This window comes from Ascaphus truei, chromosome 3 (assembly GCF_040206685.1).
Source record: "Ascaphus truei isolate aAscTru1 chromosome 3, aAscTru1.hap1, whole genome shotgun sequence".
Lineage (NCBI taxonomy): Eukaryota > Metazoa > Chordata > Amphibia > Anura > Ascaphidae > Ascaphus > Ascaphus truei.
This window is the reverse complement of record NC_134485.1, coordinates 419,333,659-419,354,211: the sequence shown is the minus strand read 5'-3', so window position 1 is coordinate 419,354,211 and position 20,553 is coordinate 419,333,659. Positions and strand designations below refer to the sequence as shown.

At 45.5% G+C, this 20,553-nt stretch overlaps 1 protein-coding gene across 1 annotated transcript; it reads left to right on the top strand.

Moving 5' to 3' along the window:
• Window positions 1-6,499: 6,499 nt before the first annotated feature.
• On the top strand, window positions 6,500-20,328 carry LOC142490437 (putative mitochondrial transporter UCP3). Its single transcript, XM_075592744.1, has 7 exons — window positions 6,500-6,650; window positions 11,070-11,259; window positions 12,423-12,630; window positions 13,762-13,959; window positions 15,077-15,178; window positions 17,913-18,093; window positions 18,554-20,328. Exons 2-7 carry the CDS (start codon window positions 11,134-11,136, stop codon window positions 18,651-18,653), a joined length of 915 nt encoding a protein of 304 aa, XP_075448859.1. The 5' UTR covers window positions 6,500-6,650; window positions 11,070-11,133; the 3' UTR covers window positions 18,654-20,328.
• The last annotated feature ends 225 nt before the right edge of the window (window positions 20,329-20,553 follow it).

The following is a 20,553-nucleotide window of genomic DNA, read 5'->3' as shown; positions in this document are numbered from 1 at the left end:
TTTCTCTCTCCCTATTTTATCCACCCGTTCGGCACAGAGATTGGGGCTCTTTTCTAAAACATTTGCCTCATGTACGAAGTTTAGCAGAGTTGATTTACCGTCTCTTCATATAAAATAGGCCAGCTATGGCATTTGGCAGTAAGAATGTCCATTGTTATTTCTTTAGTATAGGACCCACCCTTCCCCAAAGAGCTTACACTCCGTTTCTTTCTTACATGTGACACAACGGACAACAAGAAAATAAAGTTTATAGTACTATTTACTTCCTTTACAGCACTCACTTGTTATGTTTATTATTACTTAGATTGTAAGCTCTTCGGGGCAGGGACTCCCTTTCCTGTTGTTACTGTCATGTCTGAAGTGCTTATTCCCACAATGTGTTATATTATTATGTCACGTGTATAACTGCTGTGACGCGCTATGTACCTGGATGGCGCAATATAAATAGAGATATATTTACATACATTATGTATCATCTATTTCTCTTTCCCAATAAAATACTTATAAATAAAAAGCAAACAAAACATATTTTGTTCTTTTCCTTTTTTTTTTTTTTCCATTTGTATAGATGTGGAATGGACAAACCAAAAATGGTATTGATATATTACTAACAATTTCTACAGTAGATGTAGCGGGCGTCCTTATTCTTGGAAATAATGTAATATAGCTGTGAATAACTATCAGCTCTTTTACACATGAAATAGATGTAGGTTTAATCATTGTAAATATATGAATAGATTTGTATTTAGATACAAAATAATGGGGCAAAAATATCACGGCAAATGTTGCAGCAAAACCAATTGCACTAGATGTATCAACAACAAAAAATCCTATTGATTTTATTGGGATTTTTTTCTTTGATGTAGGGTGCCTATTTTCTGCCCAGAATTGCACCACTGTGTACAGTACACTTGCCCCTATATATATAGACTTACAAAATGTAATACAACCTTAGCAGAAGGTGAAATATGTATAAAGCATGACTGACTAACAACCATGACATTGAATTGTATGGCTGCAGAGAATCGTGTTCCATTCACGTAGCTGGTGCTGGGGAATATTCCGTGGGCCCGCCTGCAGCTCAGGATCGTGTTCAGCACCGGCTCTGGGACACAGAACAGCTCCCATTCACTGGCAGAGGCCGGGCTCAGGTTTCCAGCCTCATGCTGTAAACAACGTCTCGTTGCCAATCTGGACAAAGTGTTTCCAGCTCACTCTGACCAGACAGGACAGTCCCTTCCCGAGCCCCCAGCGCTCATTGGCTGAGGACGTCCAGCGCTGACCAGTCACAAGGGAGGACAGCGGCTGGAAAGAAATGTCCCAGCGTGTGCTGGAGGATGTCTTATTATGGGATTCTAGGAATGAAGCGGCTCTGACGCAGCTGCACATAGCTCTGTTTCCATCTGCATGGCAGCGTTCAGGAGACGCTGTTATATAACATGTTGTAGTGGTGGATCAACAATGCTTGAAGCAACAGGACTTTTCATGAGCTTGTCTCATTGGTCAAGGCTGAAGAAGTAGCTCAATGGTAATGTCACTGCCTTTGTGGTGGGAGAGCCTGGTTCAATCCCCAGTATCGGCTCCTCGTGACCCTGAGATAGGCCACCTTATCGCCATGTGCCTCAGACACCAAAATTAGATTAGCTCTATTGGGCAGGGAGTCTTGCGAAATGCTTTGCACAGCACTGGGTACACTGTCAGAGATGTATAAGAAAGAAAGAAAACATGTATACTGTTCTTTCGTGCAGTTTCACCTCGTTGCTGCCAGCGGGGGACATTTTTACGGGAGCAGTGTTTATCGTCTAAATCTGGAACAGTACCACTACTTTTTAAGGCAGTTTGACCATTGCTATTATATGTACAGTATACATTACATTCCCAAATGTTATATATGTGTATATATTAGCTCTGATGTGTCTAACGCGTGTGTCTACAACCCCAATTGTGAGTTTGTGTTATCGCCACCATTTGCACACATTTTAGTAACACGTTTAACCCCTTCTGTGCCATTCCTGGCCCCTCTGGCACTGACGGGGTTAAGAAATAACATTGACTTTCGCATTGGGTTTCGCCTTGTTTCGCTTGAGTACAGATCCTGATAACCAATTAACCACGTCCTGTCTGAGCGTTCAATGCACGTGTTTGTGTGACTCACTTGTGTGACTCACTTTCTATACCACACAGGCTGCAATTCAGCGCTTCCACGGGCTGCCAGGTGTCCAGTATAGAACCGGACTGTCCTGTATGTTGTGTGCACATGTATGTGTCCGGTATTACCTCTCTGGACATAGTGTCCTGACCTTCTTGGTAGGCCGCGGGATTTCCCAGAGCAGGGCTGTTGCTTGGGGGCTGGGAAACTTCCACCATCCTGATTGGCTGCTGCTGGGTAATGCAGTCAATCAGGAGGCGGCATCAGGAGCTTCGGCTGGGGCCAAGGAGAGAAGGAAACGGCATGGAGCGGTGAGAGGGTTGAGTGTTTGTTTCAAGCGCATCGCACCTTTCAGCGCTCTGTCCAGTATTTTTGGAGAAGCCGCCTGCCAACCCTACTTGTGTTGGGCATTAACCAATTCACTGCCAGAGGAGCCCAGAAGGGTTTAATTACAGTTTGTTCATTTCATATCTGCCCTACCACAGGTCCCGAGTGCTGCATTACAGTCTGTAATTAATTCAGGGCCGAATAAATACACAGACGAACTCGGCGTCTGCCCAGGGCCCGCAGAAGACTGAGGGGCCCGGCGGCCGTCGGACCCTGCTGGATGGCAGGTACAACAGGAAGGCAGTAATGGGTCTTTCAGTATTGAGGCCTTGGTCGCTCCATAGAAGGTCCGCCCATCGGCGGCGGACTCTGACTGAGCGCAGTGTCAAATACCCTCACAGGGCGACACCAGTCCTCTCCTGCTGTCTCGATGGCGCACAAGGTCTATTACACTTATAGTGTTCCATGTTTTCGGGTGTTATTTCTAGAAATACATGCCTCGGTTTTTTTTGGTGTTTATTTTCTATACATTAAAGCCGGGATGTTATCGGGGTAAAATAAAGACATGAATCAGGATTATTTCCCCCCCCCCCCTATATACACATTTTACCTTCAGCTGCGCCGCATTGAAACGGAGGCAACAAGACGGGCGTCAGCATCTCCTTGTGACATACGCGAGCCAATCACAGCGCCACGTTAACCGACTTTGCTGTTCGGTTCAGGGTGTTTTATACTCTTGTTTACGACAGGAAATGCCTTAATAAGAGTTATACGCTTTTACTCGATAAAATGCTTCAAACCGAGCTGCAGGACACGTGTAAGAGTCGCGTACGGCATTCGCTTTTCTTAACAAAAAAACGGGTGTCAATTGGTAAAAACTGAATTCCTTTGCTAAAAAAAAAAAAAAATTAGTCCCTTTTTCAGTAAAAATCAGTAAATACTCAAAATGCAAAACACTCTAGAGCAGGAGTGGCCAAGTCCGGCCACCAACAGGTCAGGTTTTAAGGATATCCCTGCTTCAGCACAGGTGGATTAGTAATTGACTAAGCCTCTTATTGAACCACCTGCGCTGAAGCAGGGATATCCTTAAATCATGACGTGGTGGCCCTTGAGGACTGGAGTTGGCCGCTCCTGCTATAGGGTCCCCAGGAAGAGAGAGGGTGGGAAGGCCGCAGCCTGACTGCACAGAGCTTGCGTTGGGTGAAGCTTGGAAGCAATAGCATGTAGGTGCTATATTGGTGCTGTGAGGATATTACCGTGGGGCCGTGAGAGAAAAATGATTATTTTTACCACAGCTAACGAAGGTTGTTGTTCAGCTCTGTATAAAATGAACTACAATATAAATATATAAAAGAACAATGAATATTTACATGTACACTAATATACTAATACACTAATATTGCGCGCGTTAGTTATACTATAATCTTTTCTATGTAAAATGTCCTGTTTACAATATATATTTATGTATTATTTATTCTATCATTTGCAAATTATAGCCTGTTTTATTTGGTACAAGAAGTTGGAATTAGCATCAGAGGCAGTGTCAGATTTCCCATCAGGTAAGGGCCTAAGGTGGCAGAATTTGGAGGCGGCATGCCGGCTTGCCTCCCCGCGCATGTGCGGTCGGCAAGCGCGTGACATCACGTTGCCATGGGAACAGGAGGCCGGCATCAGGTAAGGGCCTAAGGGCGCCATTTTGTTTTAAATCCACTACTGGTCAGAGGCTTTATTCTGTATCTGCCAAAGCGACAAAAAATTCCCCATTCGAGTCTACAGGGATTTTCATCCGAAAACAGTTCGAACCCCTTAATTAAAAAGAAATGATGCTCTATACCCGGGGTCCTCATCTCTGGTCCTAAAGCCCCCCCCCCCAAACAGGTCTGGTTTTCAGGATGTCCAACCTTCAACACCGATAGCTCAATCACTGGCTCAGCCGAAGACTGAACCTCTGATTGAGCCACCTGTGCTGAAGCTGGGATATCATGAAAACCTGACCTGTTGGGGGGGCTTGAGGACTGGAGATGAGCCCCCCTGTCCTATACCACTCTTTGCCACCACACATTCAATCACTGAATTCCTGGGCGCCTTGCTGCATGCTTAATCAGGGATTACAGTAAAGGATGACACAGACAGATGACACAGGATGACACACTGCTGACAATTGACTCCAGGTCATCTGTGTGATAAAGCCAGTCCTGGCTTTGTGTTCCCCATTACAATCAGGTGTAGGGTTAATAGCTTGGGGTTTTCTCCCAATGTATTGTGCGCTTATCCCATGTCCCTGCATTATCATGGATAATATCTCTGTAATAGCATTACGTACGCTGGCTGTGGCTGCCTATATATATATACATAGACACAGACACACACACAGAGACAGACACACACAGAGATAGACACACACACAGAGACACACACACAGAGACACACACAGACACAGAGACACACACACAGAGACACACACACAGAGACAGACACACACACACAGACACACACACACAGACACACACAGACAGACACAGACACACACACACAGAGACAGACACACACAGAGACAGACACACACACAGAGACAGAGACACACACACACACACAGACACACACACACAGAGACAGACACACACACAGAGACAGACACACACACACAGACACACACCCAGACACACACACACACACACACACACACAGACACACACACAGACACACAGACACACAGACACACAGACACACAGACACACAGACACACAGACACACAGACACATAGATGGCAGATAAAAACCACTTAACCCACCGAGTCCGGAATGGGACCTTTCACCACAGTCACGTCACCGCTCATCCGGAGAGGACAGTCAGCCATGGGCCGTTACCCCCCTAAGGTTAGGGGTTTTAGGGTAAGGGGTTAATATTTTAGGGTAAGGGGTTAAGCTTTTTAGTGTAAGGTTAGGGCAGAGGTGCGCAAACTTTTTTGGCCTTTTCTCCGGCTTTATTGATGTCACAATGTCATGTGACGTTGCGTTGGCACGGCAACGTGACGTCATGTGACCCAGCGGCGGGAAATGACGACACGTCGCCAGGAGCCGCCAGAGACAAGGTAAGGGACTTGGAGAAGAAGACAGCGCACGACTTCTCATAGTGTATAAATGTATATATAATAAAACAACAATTTGTGGTATAATATGCACGTAAAGAAAAAATCAGTTAAGCAGGGCATGTTTTTGGTACGTTACCGCTCATTTGTCCATGAATTCCCACTCTGTGAAGAAGAACAGCTGTCCTCATGGGCTCCCACTCTGGTCACTGCATACGCCCCTGTTTCAGGCTGTCCAACTCTCCGCATATACGCACAGCGCTGGAGAACGTCCACACGGCAGCAAAATACACCCGGTAGGAATCAGGATACACAGCGGATCGGCGGAACAATCTGAACCCCCAACTGCTGGCTCTAGGGTATAACCCACAGTACAAGCCGCAGCTCCAGGGAACCCCCTGGATCCAGGTGATATAAAAGAAATCGATCCTATTACCCAGGATTCCTGCTTTAACTTCCTATAAACACTTCTTGCGTCGAAAGTCGGTACAAATCCGAACGAAGCGTTCGGCAAGTGCTGCGATTTGCTGAGGATCGCAGAGGAAGCTGGGACGGCGGATTATTACCAGATACCTTTCGTTGTCAGTGGGTGGCATGAGTGGGTGTCCGTGTTTAATGGGCAAAGGATGACCAATGTACATGGTTCAGGCCTGCAATGCGGCAAAGAGCGAAGATCATCTCATCCCCCTAAAAAAACATTTTTTTTGGAGGAAACCATAGAATATCATAGCACTTTTACCAAAAATCCGTACATTATTGTGTTATTTAAGCCACTTTAGATTTAATGTAATACTCATTTGCTTGTCCCCACGTCAGTCTCTATGATTTACTTGAGTGACCTATTAAAATAGACCAGGAGGGGAGACGTAGGACGTTGGTGGTCAAGTGATCCTTGTTTACATCACTTCCCCTAGTAGACTTGTAAGCAGATACGGTTCCACTCTGACCACGGTATAAATACAGCGCGAACCGGTCAGTCCATCAACACTGGACTTAGCTGGCTGTCCTGCTTTAAATCTCAGCTCCTCTTCTGTCTGTAGAGGGATATACTGTACAGAGGAGCTTGCTAGAGACCAAACCGAACAGGTAAGACTGCTAAAGGCATTGCACCACTACGTTTTTATATACAAACCCCTAAGTATTACTTACAGTATACATATACAACGTATGTATTAGAATTATTATTATTAGACATATTAAACTTTCTTTTTATGGAAAGAAAAAGTGATATTTTAGCAAGTGTGTTATTTATTTATTTTTAGCACAAATAACATTTTTGGAATCACACCGTGCCTTTATTATTCTTTTGAAAGCAATAAAAAATAGGTAGGCGTGTGATGTTGATAGAAGCTTTTTATTTAGCTAAATGACGGACCTTATTTCAACATTTGCGTTAAGTCATTAGCTATTGGGTTCCCCCATCTGCTGAAGATTTGTGCCCATACTTACTAAGTTGTCTTCTGCAATAAGACACCTTTGGGCGCTGGAAGACTCGTTCTAGTCCAACTTGGAAGGTTCGCCAGGCACTTAAGGGGTTAAATGTATTTGTGTTTATACTACATGATGGAACATTATTACATTGAACCAAAAGGAGCTTCTTCTTTGTATGGCAGGTCTGGGGCAATTACCATTTAGTTACCCTGGAGAGAGAGAGAGAGAGAGAGGCAAGTGAAGTGCATGTGGGTGCTACGCACTACCAGAAAGAGGGTGATGTCCTCACATTAGGGTGCGTTTGAAAGATAAAAAGCACATGTGGCTCGATCAGTCTCTGCTTTGGCACAAGTTTGCCTACATCAGTCACAGCTTCAGCACAGGTGGCTGAATCAGAGGCCCAGCCTTTGACTGAGCCTCTGATTGAGCCACCTGTGCTGAACCTGAGGACTGGCGTTGAGCCACCTGTGCTGAACCTGAGGACCCCTGACGAGTGATTTTCTAAGAGGCAGAGAATGTTCTGATGACAGTGTTCCGGAGTTCTGAGAAGCCAGTACATCGGGTTCTCCCTCGCCAAACAATGCTTTGCTGGCCCATCTGGGTCCCCGTCCCCTCTGCCATTTCAGCTTGGGGTTGCTAATTTCAGCACCTGGCACTGTTAATGAATGCATGTCAGCCACTTCTGTTTATTTGTTTAACTAATGGTGGCCTCATAATTACTTTGCAACAAAAAATACAGGACAAAAAGAAGCAAGGTACCCGGGGCTTTGAGGACTGACAAAGAGTCTTATCTCTAAACCATTGTAGGATTACCATAGAAAGATATATATATATATATATATATATATATATATATATATATATATATATATATATATATATATATATATATATATATATTGGTTAAATCTAGAACCTTGCGTAATTAGGTTGCCTTGGCTGCCATTTTTGCTTTCCCGGGTAAGGCAGGCACATGCATTATATAAAGAAAAATGTATATACAGAGGGTAAAAAAACATTCTCTGATTATGCTGCTTTAATGGCAGAACAGCCAAGGGGGAATTGAAAGGGTACCTCTTAATCACTATGCCAGGGATGTATTTCTGAGCTGGCAGGGTTGTTGTATCATATAACTCTGGGGTGCTCAATTTCAGTCCTCAAGCCCCTCCCCCCCCCCCCTCCAACAGGTCAGATTGAGTCACCTGTGCTGAAGCAGAGATATCCGGAAAACCTGACCTGTGGGGGGGAGGCTTGAGGATTGGCGTTGAGTACCCCTGATATAACTCACTCATGTTCCCCTCGATTTCCAATACTCTTAGCCCCAATCCGTAGTGTTCAGCACAGCTGAGAAATGTCAGATTTATTCATAGCGTCCTGGTGTTTATATAAAGTCAACAAGTCTCACCCTTGTCCCATATTCGGTCTCGCCAGTTTTTGGCCTTGACTGACCTCCCAGTGAAGCGGACTCATTGGTGAACTGAATAGATGTGTTGTAGGTTGTGATCGTTCTTCATGCCCATAGCAGTGTGTACGTGCGAAGAAGGGACTCAGCCGGCTTCGAAGACTCTTCCGCCCATTGAAGGACTTTCTTGTTGGTCCATTACACTAAATTGACACTTCTTCTGGAGAAGTGCAGCTATGAGAACTTTGTAAGCTGCGTAATACAATCATTACTGAGGAGCCACAAATACTCACAACTTAGGGTAGGAACCCCTCAGACAAACCCCATATTTTCAGTTCCGGGAACCCACTGATTTCAATCCTGTAAAAAACATGGAGGTTAGTTCGGGTGGATTTCTCGTCTAAACTTCTCATAACTACAACAAATAACACATCCCACTTGTGAGCACATTCACACGTCAGGTCTGTAGCGCTGCCTTTCCCCATGATCTCTTAGCAGACAGTGCTTCCACTGCGGCAAGGGATTCTGGGAAATGAGGTGCACATGGGCACTCCGTGTCACTTGGCTTCCTGTCTACTTTAACATGGACCCCCCTCTCCAAGCGTACGCCTGCTTAATTGTATTGCTTTTTCAGCCCAGCCTGGGATAATAATAATTATTATTATATTTCATGTAGCGCTTTTCTCCCAATGGGACACAAAGCGCGTCACCATTACAGTACAGTGCGCGGTGCGCAGCACATAGGAATGTTACAGGCACAGTCCCTGGTGAGTTTACAATCTATGATTTTGGTGCCTGAGGCACAGGGAGGTAACTTGCCCACAGTCACAAGGAGCTGACACCGGGAATTGAACCAGGCTCCTCAGTGTCATTGTTCTCTGCGTCAGCGCCTTTACTCACTGAGCTGCTCCTTCCGCATCGCCAGTAAACCTCCTCAGACAGCTGTTTTTGACCTTTTGGGTTTCGTCAGTGTGAGGTTGGGTACAGGCTTTGCCGGGTGAAGCTAGCAGTGGGTACAACCAGACACACAGTAAATTATGGTGCGTAAAAAAAAGTTACAAAACCCCTCCGCCGTGCTGTGTACATACAGCAAACAGCACGTGTGAGCACATTCACATGTCAGACAGGTCCACATCCCTGCCATTCCCCATTGTCTCTTAGCATACAGTGCTTCCATTGCAGTCAGGGATTCTGGGTAATTACATGCAAATGAGCACTCGCAGTGTCACTGCAAAGAGGCCCATGATACGGGATGAGACCCTCCAGTTAGTTGTTACTTTTACGTTTGCAATGAGAGGGGTGGGCAGCACCTGCAGTGATGTGCAGAAGCAGGAGGCGCCACGTGCCACGTTCTGCTAAAGGAGAAGCTCCGTGGTAATGTGACTTGCCTTTGAAGTGGGTGAAGCCAGTTTGAATTTCCGGTCCTGGTGACCTCGGGCCAAGTCCCTTTATCTTCCTGTGCGTCAGACATTGGTGACCTCTGTGGGGCGGGGACCCCTTGCACCGCTGTAAGTACAGCACGGTCAGTGCATATCAGGCCGCGTTTATAGTGTGCGCGCGGCGGAGTGCGTGGCGTTGCTCGCATCTTTTGGGCTCATAGTGGTTGCGCGGCGGTTGGCTGAACTGCTCATGTGACGCGGCCGCCACGCAAAAAAAACCCCAAATAATTTGTAGCTTGAAAATTCAGCGGTGCGGTCGCTCTGCGCCACACTCATTGACCGCCACAGATTTGTACCGCGGAGCGCAGGCGCGGTTACTATAATCGCGGCCTCAGAAGAAAAACTCTTAATATTATTCTTTTTTAAAATGTATAAAATCAGAGATCACATTATGTCCGAGGTCTGGTCTATGCTAAATATTTAACAACTGCCTGTACATATAACTATTTACACCCCCATCCAGTAATTTCCCCACAGCGCAGAGGCACACCCCAAAAGTTAGTATCTTGGCGTGCACATACCCTAAGCCAGTCAACAATTGAGCCACCTGTGCTGAAGCAGGGATCCTGACCCGTTGTTGGACTGGAGCGGGTGCCCCTTACCCTAAACCTTTATAGCTGGCCAGCATCTAAGATGAACATATTTTTCATCGCAGTCTTCGTTTTTAGAGAGAGAGAAAAATTAGATGCATTTTAAAAATAATACTTCTTGTATTATAAATAGGGAGAGAATTACACTAATTTTACTTTTTTGGTGTGTTGTTTATTTTCCTTGTTCTCACCTGGATGTCAGCACAGTACCACTACTCTTCATTAATAGAACAGAATAGCATGAGGATCTTAAGAAAACAGCTCAGTGACTCCTTTAAGAACATGTGGAATATGGGATAGCAATGTCCGACCTACCAGGATCCATAATACAGTAAGAGCATTTAGCCAATGAACACAGTATTCCATTTTTAACATGTTTGAAAGTGCTGCACTTCCAAAATATGTTGATCCTTCTCTCAATATTCTCTAAAAAAATCATTTATTTGTACATAGAGCAGGTAGTCTTTTCCATGATATCAATCTCATAAGATTCCTGCCCTGCAGAGCTTACAATCGAATTGCCTGCGATGCAGACACCGAGGTTTAAATGAATTCAAGGACAGAAGGGGCAAAGTGTGCACTGTGTTATCCAACCTAGAAGATCAGTATATCGCTCTCCCTATAATACTGTTGCACTCCTTAGGTGACTGTCTGAGAACCCTTTGGGATTATCGCTGGTCCTCCGCTCGCTGTGATAACGCAGGACAATGGTTGGACTGAAGCCCATAGATGTGCCTCCTACAGCCCTGGTGAAGTTCGTGGGTGCGGGCACAGCGGCCTGTGTCGCCGATCTATTCACCTTCCCTCTGGACACCGCAAAAGTGAGATTGCAGGTAAAAGTTCACGAGGGGGCAACGTGCCATGTACTGAAACTGGAGAGGGTTGCGCTCAGAGGAAATTTGAGGAACCAGAGCCGGTGCCAGAGCCGGTGCCAAGGGTGAGCAGAAGAGGTGACGGCCTCAGGTGGCATTTTCTGTGCCTCTCTTCATTCCAGATATAATACCAGGAACAAAAAGGAGGCACAAAAAATGCCGCCTGCTTGGTGGCAGTGCCTCTGTAAGCTCTGGCATCACATGGTGTCGCCATGACAATGCGACATCACGTGACACCACGCAGCAGGAGGAGATGCCGGCTGGACAAGGTAGGAGGCTCCGCGCTCTTCCCCCCGAGCCGAGCTCCATGAAAATGTTGACACATACATAATATACATACATAATATACATACATACTATACATACTGAACATGTATACTGTACATATATACTATACATACTGTACATACATATATACTATACATACTGTACATACATACTATACATATATACTATACATACTGTACATATATACTATACATACATACTGTACATACATATACTATACATATATACTATACTGTATACTGTACATATATACTATACATACTGTACATACATACGGTACATAGATACTGTACGTACATACTTAGTATACATACATAATAGAACCTTTCAAATAGGTCAAGAAGTTGAAGGTTTGTAAAGAGAAAACTGGTATTGCTGACTATTACCCCCCAAGAATCATCACACCTTACTCACGGGCTAATGAAGGGATAAAAACCACAGTGATCAGTCATGCCAATTATCTATATTCAGATAAAGCAGCAAACCAGTTTAAATAACCACATAAAGACTGGTCAACACCACTCAGCTGTGTTCAATCAAAGGATAAATGTAAGTCAGATGGGGTGTAAATATCACATATGCATCAACATCGCTTAAAACTTCTAGATTATTCCAAATAGCACTGCATTCAAGGAATATAATGAACTAGGATATCTGTACAATCCCATCCAGACATGCATTGAGGCTGACAAGCTTGGCACAGAAAAATAACATGCTATGGCCACATCAAGGTGGTTTTTAACCACTTTAATACTAGAATGACCTTAGTGCTTGGCGAGCAACACATATCTTGTACAATCCATTATCCCATTTATCCTCACTGTTTCCCTCCACAGATCCAAGGAGAATGCTTGTCTGAAAAGAGTACCAAGGTCGTCCAGTACAAGGGCGTTTTTGGCACCCTGACCACCATGGTGAAGACCGAAGGGGCAGCCAGTCTGTACAATGGGCTGGTGGCCGGCCTACAGCGACAGATGAGCTTTGCCTCCATCCGCATTGGGCTGTACGATTCTGTTAAGCAGTTCTACTGCAGCAGATCAGAAAGTGAGTGCCTCGGTGGGAACACATGTAACTTCCAGCCCCAGGGCATAACCACCACGTATCCCCAAATCTTAGCTTGGAATTGCCGAAGGACAATGAAGTCAGGAAAATAATGGAGATCAGTTTATCAAATCTGTGAAACTGGTGCAAGACCAGGGCAAATAAAATGGCAAAAGGTTTAGCCAATTAGAAATCCCATTGACTTCCGCGTGATTCGTTTTCTTTAATAAATGTAGTTCTTCTTTTTTTTTTGCCCCATTTCTGCAGCTCGGATACATTGATACATTGACATCCATATATCCGATAGCTGCTCCATTTTTTCAAAACATCATGCAGTTAACATGAGGATTCCGGGCGCCAATGGTCATATTGGATACAGTACCTTGATACGCTGTCCCTAGGAGGCGCAGATTGGAAATGTCTCTCTGTGTGTGCATTTTGCTCAAATATTGCCTTGATCCCTCTCTCCAAACCTACTAATATTATCCACTGCAACATGCTCATATTGGTGGTGATGGTCAAAATACTTCTCTCTCCACATAAGCCAATATGGCGTGTGGTACGACCTTTAGAAATGAATAGTAAAAGTGAGCACTTTCACGGGTGTTTTGGTTCTTTAAAAAAAATCCATGTTTTGGTTGTTATTCTAAAAAAAAACAACTATGTTTTGGTTTTCGCTTTCGGATTTTTATCAAATGAAAGAACTATATTTTCAAACATTTAACTGTTTTTTTTTTTTTTTTTTCAAAAGTTGCTGTTTTTTTGTAAACTTTCAACCATTTTATGAAAAGAAAATGCAAAAAAAAAAAAGGGGAAAAATAACAAACAAACAAACAAAAAAACAAGAGTAAACCTTTTGTGGGGGTTTTGGTTTGAATCCAATGTCGAATGCACAAATTGCTCCACTCGGAAATCAAATCGAATGTTGAATCCGGGAAGCTGGGATTTCGAACACGTAAACGGGCCCACCCTCGGTGACCAGGCTTCATTTCGGTGGCTGTCATATAACCTTACCGTTTAGTAATGCAACAATGATAATAAAGGATAGTAAAAAGTACCAGCCCTGAGATGAGCTGAGGGCGGGGATCTCACTTGTTCTTCTGCTGACACCAAGTCCTCCTTCTCCTCCTTCAGATTCCGGAGTCTCCTGCCGGCTTCTCGCTGGCTGCACCACCGGTGCTTTGGCTGTTACTTGCGCTCAGCCAACTGATGTGGTGAAGGTGCGATTCCAGGCGCATATCAAAGTCCTGGATGGTAACAGGAGGTATAATGGGACCGTTGATGCCTACAAGACCATCGCTAAAGAGGAGGGACTCAGAGGACTCTGGAAAGGTAGGACATCTTCACTTGGTATAGTCCAGTGTCTGAGAGGCTGCAGCAATTATTTTATTCTTTATAAAAAGGGGAAGTTTAGGTGTAATAAAAGGTACTAGTAGTCTGTACCTCCACACTGTGTTGTTTGTTTGGGTACAAAACAGTAAAAAAAAAAGCCATTCTTTAGCCCCAATTGAATATGCTGGGAAGCTGCTTCCCAGTGACGGAGAGGAGTTCAACCTCACTCAAATAAATGGGAGTAACATTTCTCCAGCGCGGGGGAAGCAGCTTCACGGCATATGGGTTTGTGTGAGAAGCTAGAGTACTAATTCCCCCCCCCCTCCCCCCAAAAAATAAAGTCCAATACATTGAGATTATATGTTCAGCATCAGATAAATAGCATTTGTAAGAGGCTATTACAACTTGTATGTATGTATGTATGTATGTACTGTATGTACTGTATGTATGTATGTATGTATATATGTATGTATGTCCTTATTTATATAGCACCATTAATGTGCACAGTGCTTCACAGCAGTAATACACGTGTCAATCATATAAATAACAAATAATACAAATAGCATATAATGGGAATAAGTGCTTCAGACTTAAAAATTTACATTTCGGAAGAGGTGTCCCTGCTCGGAAGAGCTTACAATCTAATTGGTAGGTAGGAAGAACGTACAGAGACAGTAGGAGGGAGTTCTGGTAAGTGCGTCTGCAGGGGGCCAATCTTTATGTATCATGTGTCCAGTATAGTGCTAGCCCCAGAGCTACTCATATGCTTCGTTAAGCAAGTGTGTTTTAAGGTGGGACTTCTATTGAAGGCACAGGCATTGTTACTTAACACCATGATCCCTCTATATCAAGCCTCTTACATAAATGATAAAAGCCCAAAGGTTTCATTCGAACATATTTGCGGCTGATTGCAGGGCAGTTGATCTTGAAACGTTGCGTATATGTTCAGCACGTCTGTTTGCAGTGTAGCCTTCCAGTTTGTATGCATTGTGCAAGAGCAAGGACACAGAGTCCTCATTATTTTAAATAACAGATTCTGGGAGGACTATCTGTTGTGTCTCAGTTCCCTAATGTCTTCTTTGTTTTTTGACGAGCTTTTCTGTTTTTCCAACACCAGGGACCTTACCCAACATCGCACGTAATGCCATCGTGAACTGCGCAGAACTGGTCACGTACGACCTCATCAAGGAAACCCTTATTAATGAGCACCTAATGACAGGTGAGAGCTATGTAGAGCGCGGGGTCTCTGTAAGCGCCCCCCCACCCCAGAAAATCTCACGCCCCCCCTGGCCGGGGGCACCCCCCAGTTTGCACAACCCTTGCATAGGGGATAGAAAGATGACTTAGTCTGATTGTTACATAACCCAGAGAATCTGCTGGATACTGTACATTTCATCACCACGTAACTGCTTCCCTGAGAGTCTCCAATGTACACGTAATACCCGGGCACATGCAAATACAGGGACTCCGTAACATACCCAGAGAGTTGCTACTAAATAAAAACAATAGATTCTGCCACAGTGTTTTTTCTCTCTCACACCTTCATTTCCTATCCTACACCTTAAGGCTGCATCCAGGGTCGGCGCTTATGCGCTGAGGCGCGCTCACGCTCGGCACTGAGCCCCTGCAGCCGCAATGAGAGCGGCTTTAGCAGGGGCTCGCTTCCGCAAGCGTGCGTAAGTCTTAGCCAAATTTTAAATTCAAGCGCTCAAGGGAGCGGAGGGCCGGTCACGTGAGCGGTTCGCCCAATGAGGGCAAACCAGCTCTGTGACGTCACTGGCCCGCCCCCCGACACGCCCCCGGATGGCGCGCGGACCAAGGCCAGGGAAAGCACCCGCTTTCCCTCAGCCTCCGCGCGCCTCAGCACGGCTGCAGTCATATGGACGCAGCCTAAGTCTGGTGGTCAAATTCAGGACATGTGCGCCTTGCACTCCATAACTCCTCTATTTCCTGGATTGGATCATCTAACATATTAAGCGCTATGCGTGCCTTATAATGAGCACATTAAATACATTATGGTGGGTAAAAAAGTGACATAAACCCTCCACCGTACAGTGTACAGCAAACATAAATATCGCTTGTGAGCACATTCACTTGCCTCAGACATATCTACAACCGTGCTTCCCCCTCCCTCCCACCCCCACCCCCACCCCCACCCCCACCCCCACCCATTATCTCCTAGCATGCAGTGCTTCCACTGCAGCCAGGGATTCTGGGAAATGGCATGCAAGTGAGCACACAGTGTATTATAATGGAAGAGTTTTCTCATGACTCTGATGGCTTCTAGGCTGGGAGCTGCCCGTGGTATTTTAACTCCTACACACTGCAATTCCAGGACGTGTAACACTGCGGGAGCTTGCACAACATGCTGCTGCTATGTGTAACACTGCGGGAGCTTGCACAACATGCTGCTGCTATGTGTAACACTGCGGGAGCTTGCACAACATGCTGCTGCTATGTGTAACACTGCGGGAGCTTGCACAACATGCTGCTGCTATGTGTAACACTGCGGGAGCTTGCACAACATGCTGCTGCTATGTGTAACACTGCGGGAGCTTGCACAACATGCTGCTGCTATGTGTAACACTGCGGGAGCTTGCACAACATGCTGCTGCTATGTGTAACACTGCGGGAGCTTGCACAACATGCTGCTGCTATGTGTAACACTGCGGGAGCTTGCACAACATGCTGCTGCTATGTGTAACACTGCGGGAGCTTGCACAACATGCTGCTGCTATGTGTAACACTGCGGGAGCTTGCACAACATGCTGCTGCTATGTGTAACACTGCGGGAGCTTGCACAACATGCTGCTGCTATGTGTAACACTGCGGGAGCTTGCACAACATGCTGCTGCTGCTATGTGTAACACTGCGGGAGCTTGCACAACATGCTGCTGCTATGTGTAACACTGCGGGAGCTTGCACAACATGCTGCTGCTATGTGTAACACTGCGGGAGCTTGCACAACATGCTGCTGCTATGTGTAACACTGCGGGAGCTTGCACAACATGCTGCTGCTATGTGTAACACTGCGGGAGCTTGCACAACATGCTGCTGCTATGTGTAACACTGCGGGAGCTTGCACAACATGCTGCTGCTATGTGTATCATGGAAAGATTTAGATCTTCGATTTCGTGCATTACAAGAGAAACGCTGCTCCTGAGTCACCCTTACAGACTTGTTCAGTTCCAGTGAAAGTGATGAGGAAGACTGATTTTGTGAGCAATAATCTAAAGGGTCTTTCTTTGGAAGCTTCTTTTTGTGCATTGTGCAGTCTTTACCTTTATATAATTTCCATATTATTCTGAATATTTTGTTTTCTGAGGCTTTTCTCTCTGTGGAGGCATGTGAACTGATTTGTGATGAGAGCAGCATGGTTCTAAGCTATGCTATATAGGGGCTTATTAGCTAAGCAGTGCGCTGCCATAACACATATTTAGAAGCAGCCCATTCACTTGAACTAGCCAAAAAATGCCTTCCAGCGCAGGGAAGGGTTTGATGGTGTAGCACAGGGGTGCACAAGGTTTTGGTGCTGTGCCCCACTACCTGATCTCCCACAGTGCTCGCGCCCCTCTCCCCTTACCTATGTGTCGCGGGGTCCTGTGACATCGCGTCACGTGACCCCACGGCATCATTTGATGCCGCATTGCCATAGCGATGGGCGGCAAATGACGACGCAGGGTCATGTGACATCACGTCACCCTGTGGCATCATTTGACACTGTGTTGCCACAGCGATGCGTCACCTGAAGCCGGCTGAATCACGGGAAATGTGTTAAATAGGCCTCGCGCGCCCCCCCCCCCCCCGGCATTTAAATGCCGTGGGGAAGAGCGCGGGGCCTCTGTAACTACCGCGCCCCCCAGTTTGCGCACTCCTGGTATAGCACAGCAGTTAGTACATGTTTGGCCTTAATCCACAGCCCTTTCTGACTCCTCTTGCGTCCCCTTCTTCAGATAACCTGCCATGTCACTTTGTGGCCGCTTTTGGCGCCGGTTTCTGTGCTACCATTGTGGCTTCTCCAGTGGACGTTGTGAAAACAAGATATATGAATTCCACCGCCGGCCAATACAAGAACGCTCTGAACTGCGCCTTAACCATGGTGGTAAAAGAGGGAAGCACGGCTTTTTACAAGGGGTAAGTCGGGAGAACGCAGGTGCTTTTAGTTTAACAAAAACTAACTCCGAAATGAATTGGAAAAACAAGTTGCTAAGACCTGTAATGTAGCATCGGAGCCGATTTTTACTAAGCTATGCTATTGCAGAAGACCTTCCGACACTGAAACACACCTTGCATCCCCTCACCGGAATGGCTTTAAGGTGCCTTCCGATGCCAGGTGATGTCTTATGGAATAACAGCGCTTAGTAAATATTGTCCTTAATGTTTTCTGCAGACACGTGGGGTGTATTGTAAGTGTGTAAATAACAAAACAGTGGTACTTAAGACCTACTAGTACCATCACAGCTTGATCACTGCTTTGACTAATGTTCATAGAGGTTACACTATAGGAACTTCATCTCTTTTCAATGTAAGTTACAGTAATGAGATCTTCCAGCCATGAATGGCATAATCATTATCAGATCTTTCCTCTTCGCAGCTTCATCCCAGCCTTCCTGAGACTCGGCTCCTGGAATATTGTCATGTTTGTAAGCTATGAGCAGTTGAAAAGAGCTATGATGATGGCCCATGGATCTTGAGAATATCTCTGCTAAAAGTACAGCAGTTCTTATATGGAGGAGTTTAGCGAGCTGAACTCTCGGACCACATGGACCATGAGCAAGGTGCTGCATGTTCGGAGAACTTCACCGTGCTCGGATAGACCTTATTCAAAGGACTTCCATCCTAGACGCAGAAACTTGTTGCAGGTCAGCGAGGTGCAGGATTACATTCCACATTTACAATATCAGCTTGGACATAACTACACGGAGAACTTCCGATCACAAAAAGGAGTATATTTCAGCTGATAAACAAGGGCTAAACCAAGAAATTGGAAGACGAGTGGACACATATTTCTCGAGGATTGAGAGAGATGACGGTGCCTTTGTGGTCAAGGTTTATAAACTGAGGAACTGAAGTTTGCGATCCATTTCCAGCTCCTGTGACTTTGTTATAGAAACTTTGAGCCATATTTACTAAACGGTGCTAATTTGTAAGGCTTGTAAGGTACCTTATGGCTTAGTAAATATCGCCCTTTATCTCAATGAGCTTCGGGTACTGAAACGTAGGTTTTATTGTTTTGTTGTGTACAGTGTCTCATACTCAGCCAGCAGTAAATGTTAACAGATTAATATTACTTGGGACAAAAGGAAGAGCGGACCTTATTTCACTTTAACAAAGAGATAAATCGCATAGCATACCTGGGAAACAGATATGCCAAGGTGGAGGCGTTCAGGGTGAGACTTCTGCAAGGTGACCTTGGGAGTGGAATGCAGTCATGCCTTTGCAGGTCCATGCAGACTTAAAGGCAGCGATTCAAGCGGGAGGGATAAATACAGAGATTGGTGCAGACAGATACCTAAATATTAATGTCCGATAAGGACTTTGGCCAAAGAGAGACACAAAGAGAGTGAGAATGAAACACAGGTGCCAAAGAAAGCAAAGTGGGAGAGCTCAGTGGAGATAGAGAGGAGTAGTGGGCTGTATGAGAGGGGGAGAGTGGCCAAGGTGAGCAAGCGAGAGTCAATGAAGACATTGCTAGTGTGTGTTCAACATACTCAAGAGAAAGAGCTACAGCTATAAAAGAGATGAATGAACATGGCGCACAGAGACAGACTTAGAAGGCGATAGGAAGCACGGGAGCGCCAAGTGACAGAGAGCAAAGTGCCAGATAAAAGCAGATAATCCAGGGGCCACAGTTTGCTTGTTTTGGCTGCATGTGACTCTGGGGACCCCTGTGTGAATGTGACCTATTGTATTTGTTCCACCATCTGCATTGATAACGAGGGTTTAATCAGGGCAGAAGCAAAAATAAATGTAGTGTTTTACACAGCATTAGTACACGAGTATTCTCTAGGGCAAAAGTGGGACAGGACAGCACTAAAAGGCGTTGACCAAAAAAATCCCGCCGCAAGAAATAGGATTGCTTCTTTCTCTGATAAACCCAGTCCTGTTTTTCCCCCAGAGAACTTTAACGCATAACACACTCAGTCAGCATTGGCAACGAGGAGACCAGGAGGTCTCCCAGATTGGGACGTTTGCATGATGTCCCATCCAGAGTATCTTTGCCTTTTGGCTGCTCCCAGATCTATGAATACATCACATGCTTAGCGGTTAATGTTCACCTCTCTGTGGGTTATTTACAATGTGACTTGAAGATGGAAAACATGAGTGCTCTTGATACTGCCAACCAACCAATAAATATGTAACCTTTTACCCATCTGTCTATCGTTCTTGGATTCTCTGTATAAGGTGTAGGCACGTTCTATAGTGCCGGGTGCGTGCTGCGCCGTGCGTGCTGCGCCGTGCGCGCGCGCGGATTTTTAGTTGGCTGACGTCAGTCAGCCTTTCTATAGAAGGGCCACGCGCGCGCACGGCGGGGAGAGGGGAGCCGACAGACAGCGGCGAAGATGAGGAAATTAATCTTTTTGCGCCACTGCC

Excerpts from the sequence above, each read along its gene's own strand:
- LOC142490437 (XM_075592744.1), top strand. The coding sequence starts at position 11,134 with ATGGTTGGACTGAAGCCCATAGATGTGCCTCCTACAGCCCTGGTGAAG. Across the intron at positions 12,631-13,761 it reads CTACTGCAGCAGATCAGAAA|ATTCCGGAGTCTCCTGCCGG; the intron begins GTGAGTGCCTCG and ends CTCCTCCTTCAG. Across the intron at positions 13,960-15,076 it reads ACTCAGAGGACTCTGGAAAG|GGACCTTACCCAACATCGCA; the intron begins GTAGGACATCTT and ends TTCCAACACCAG.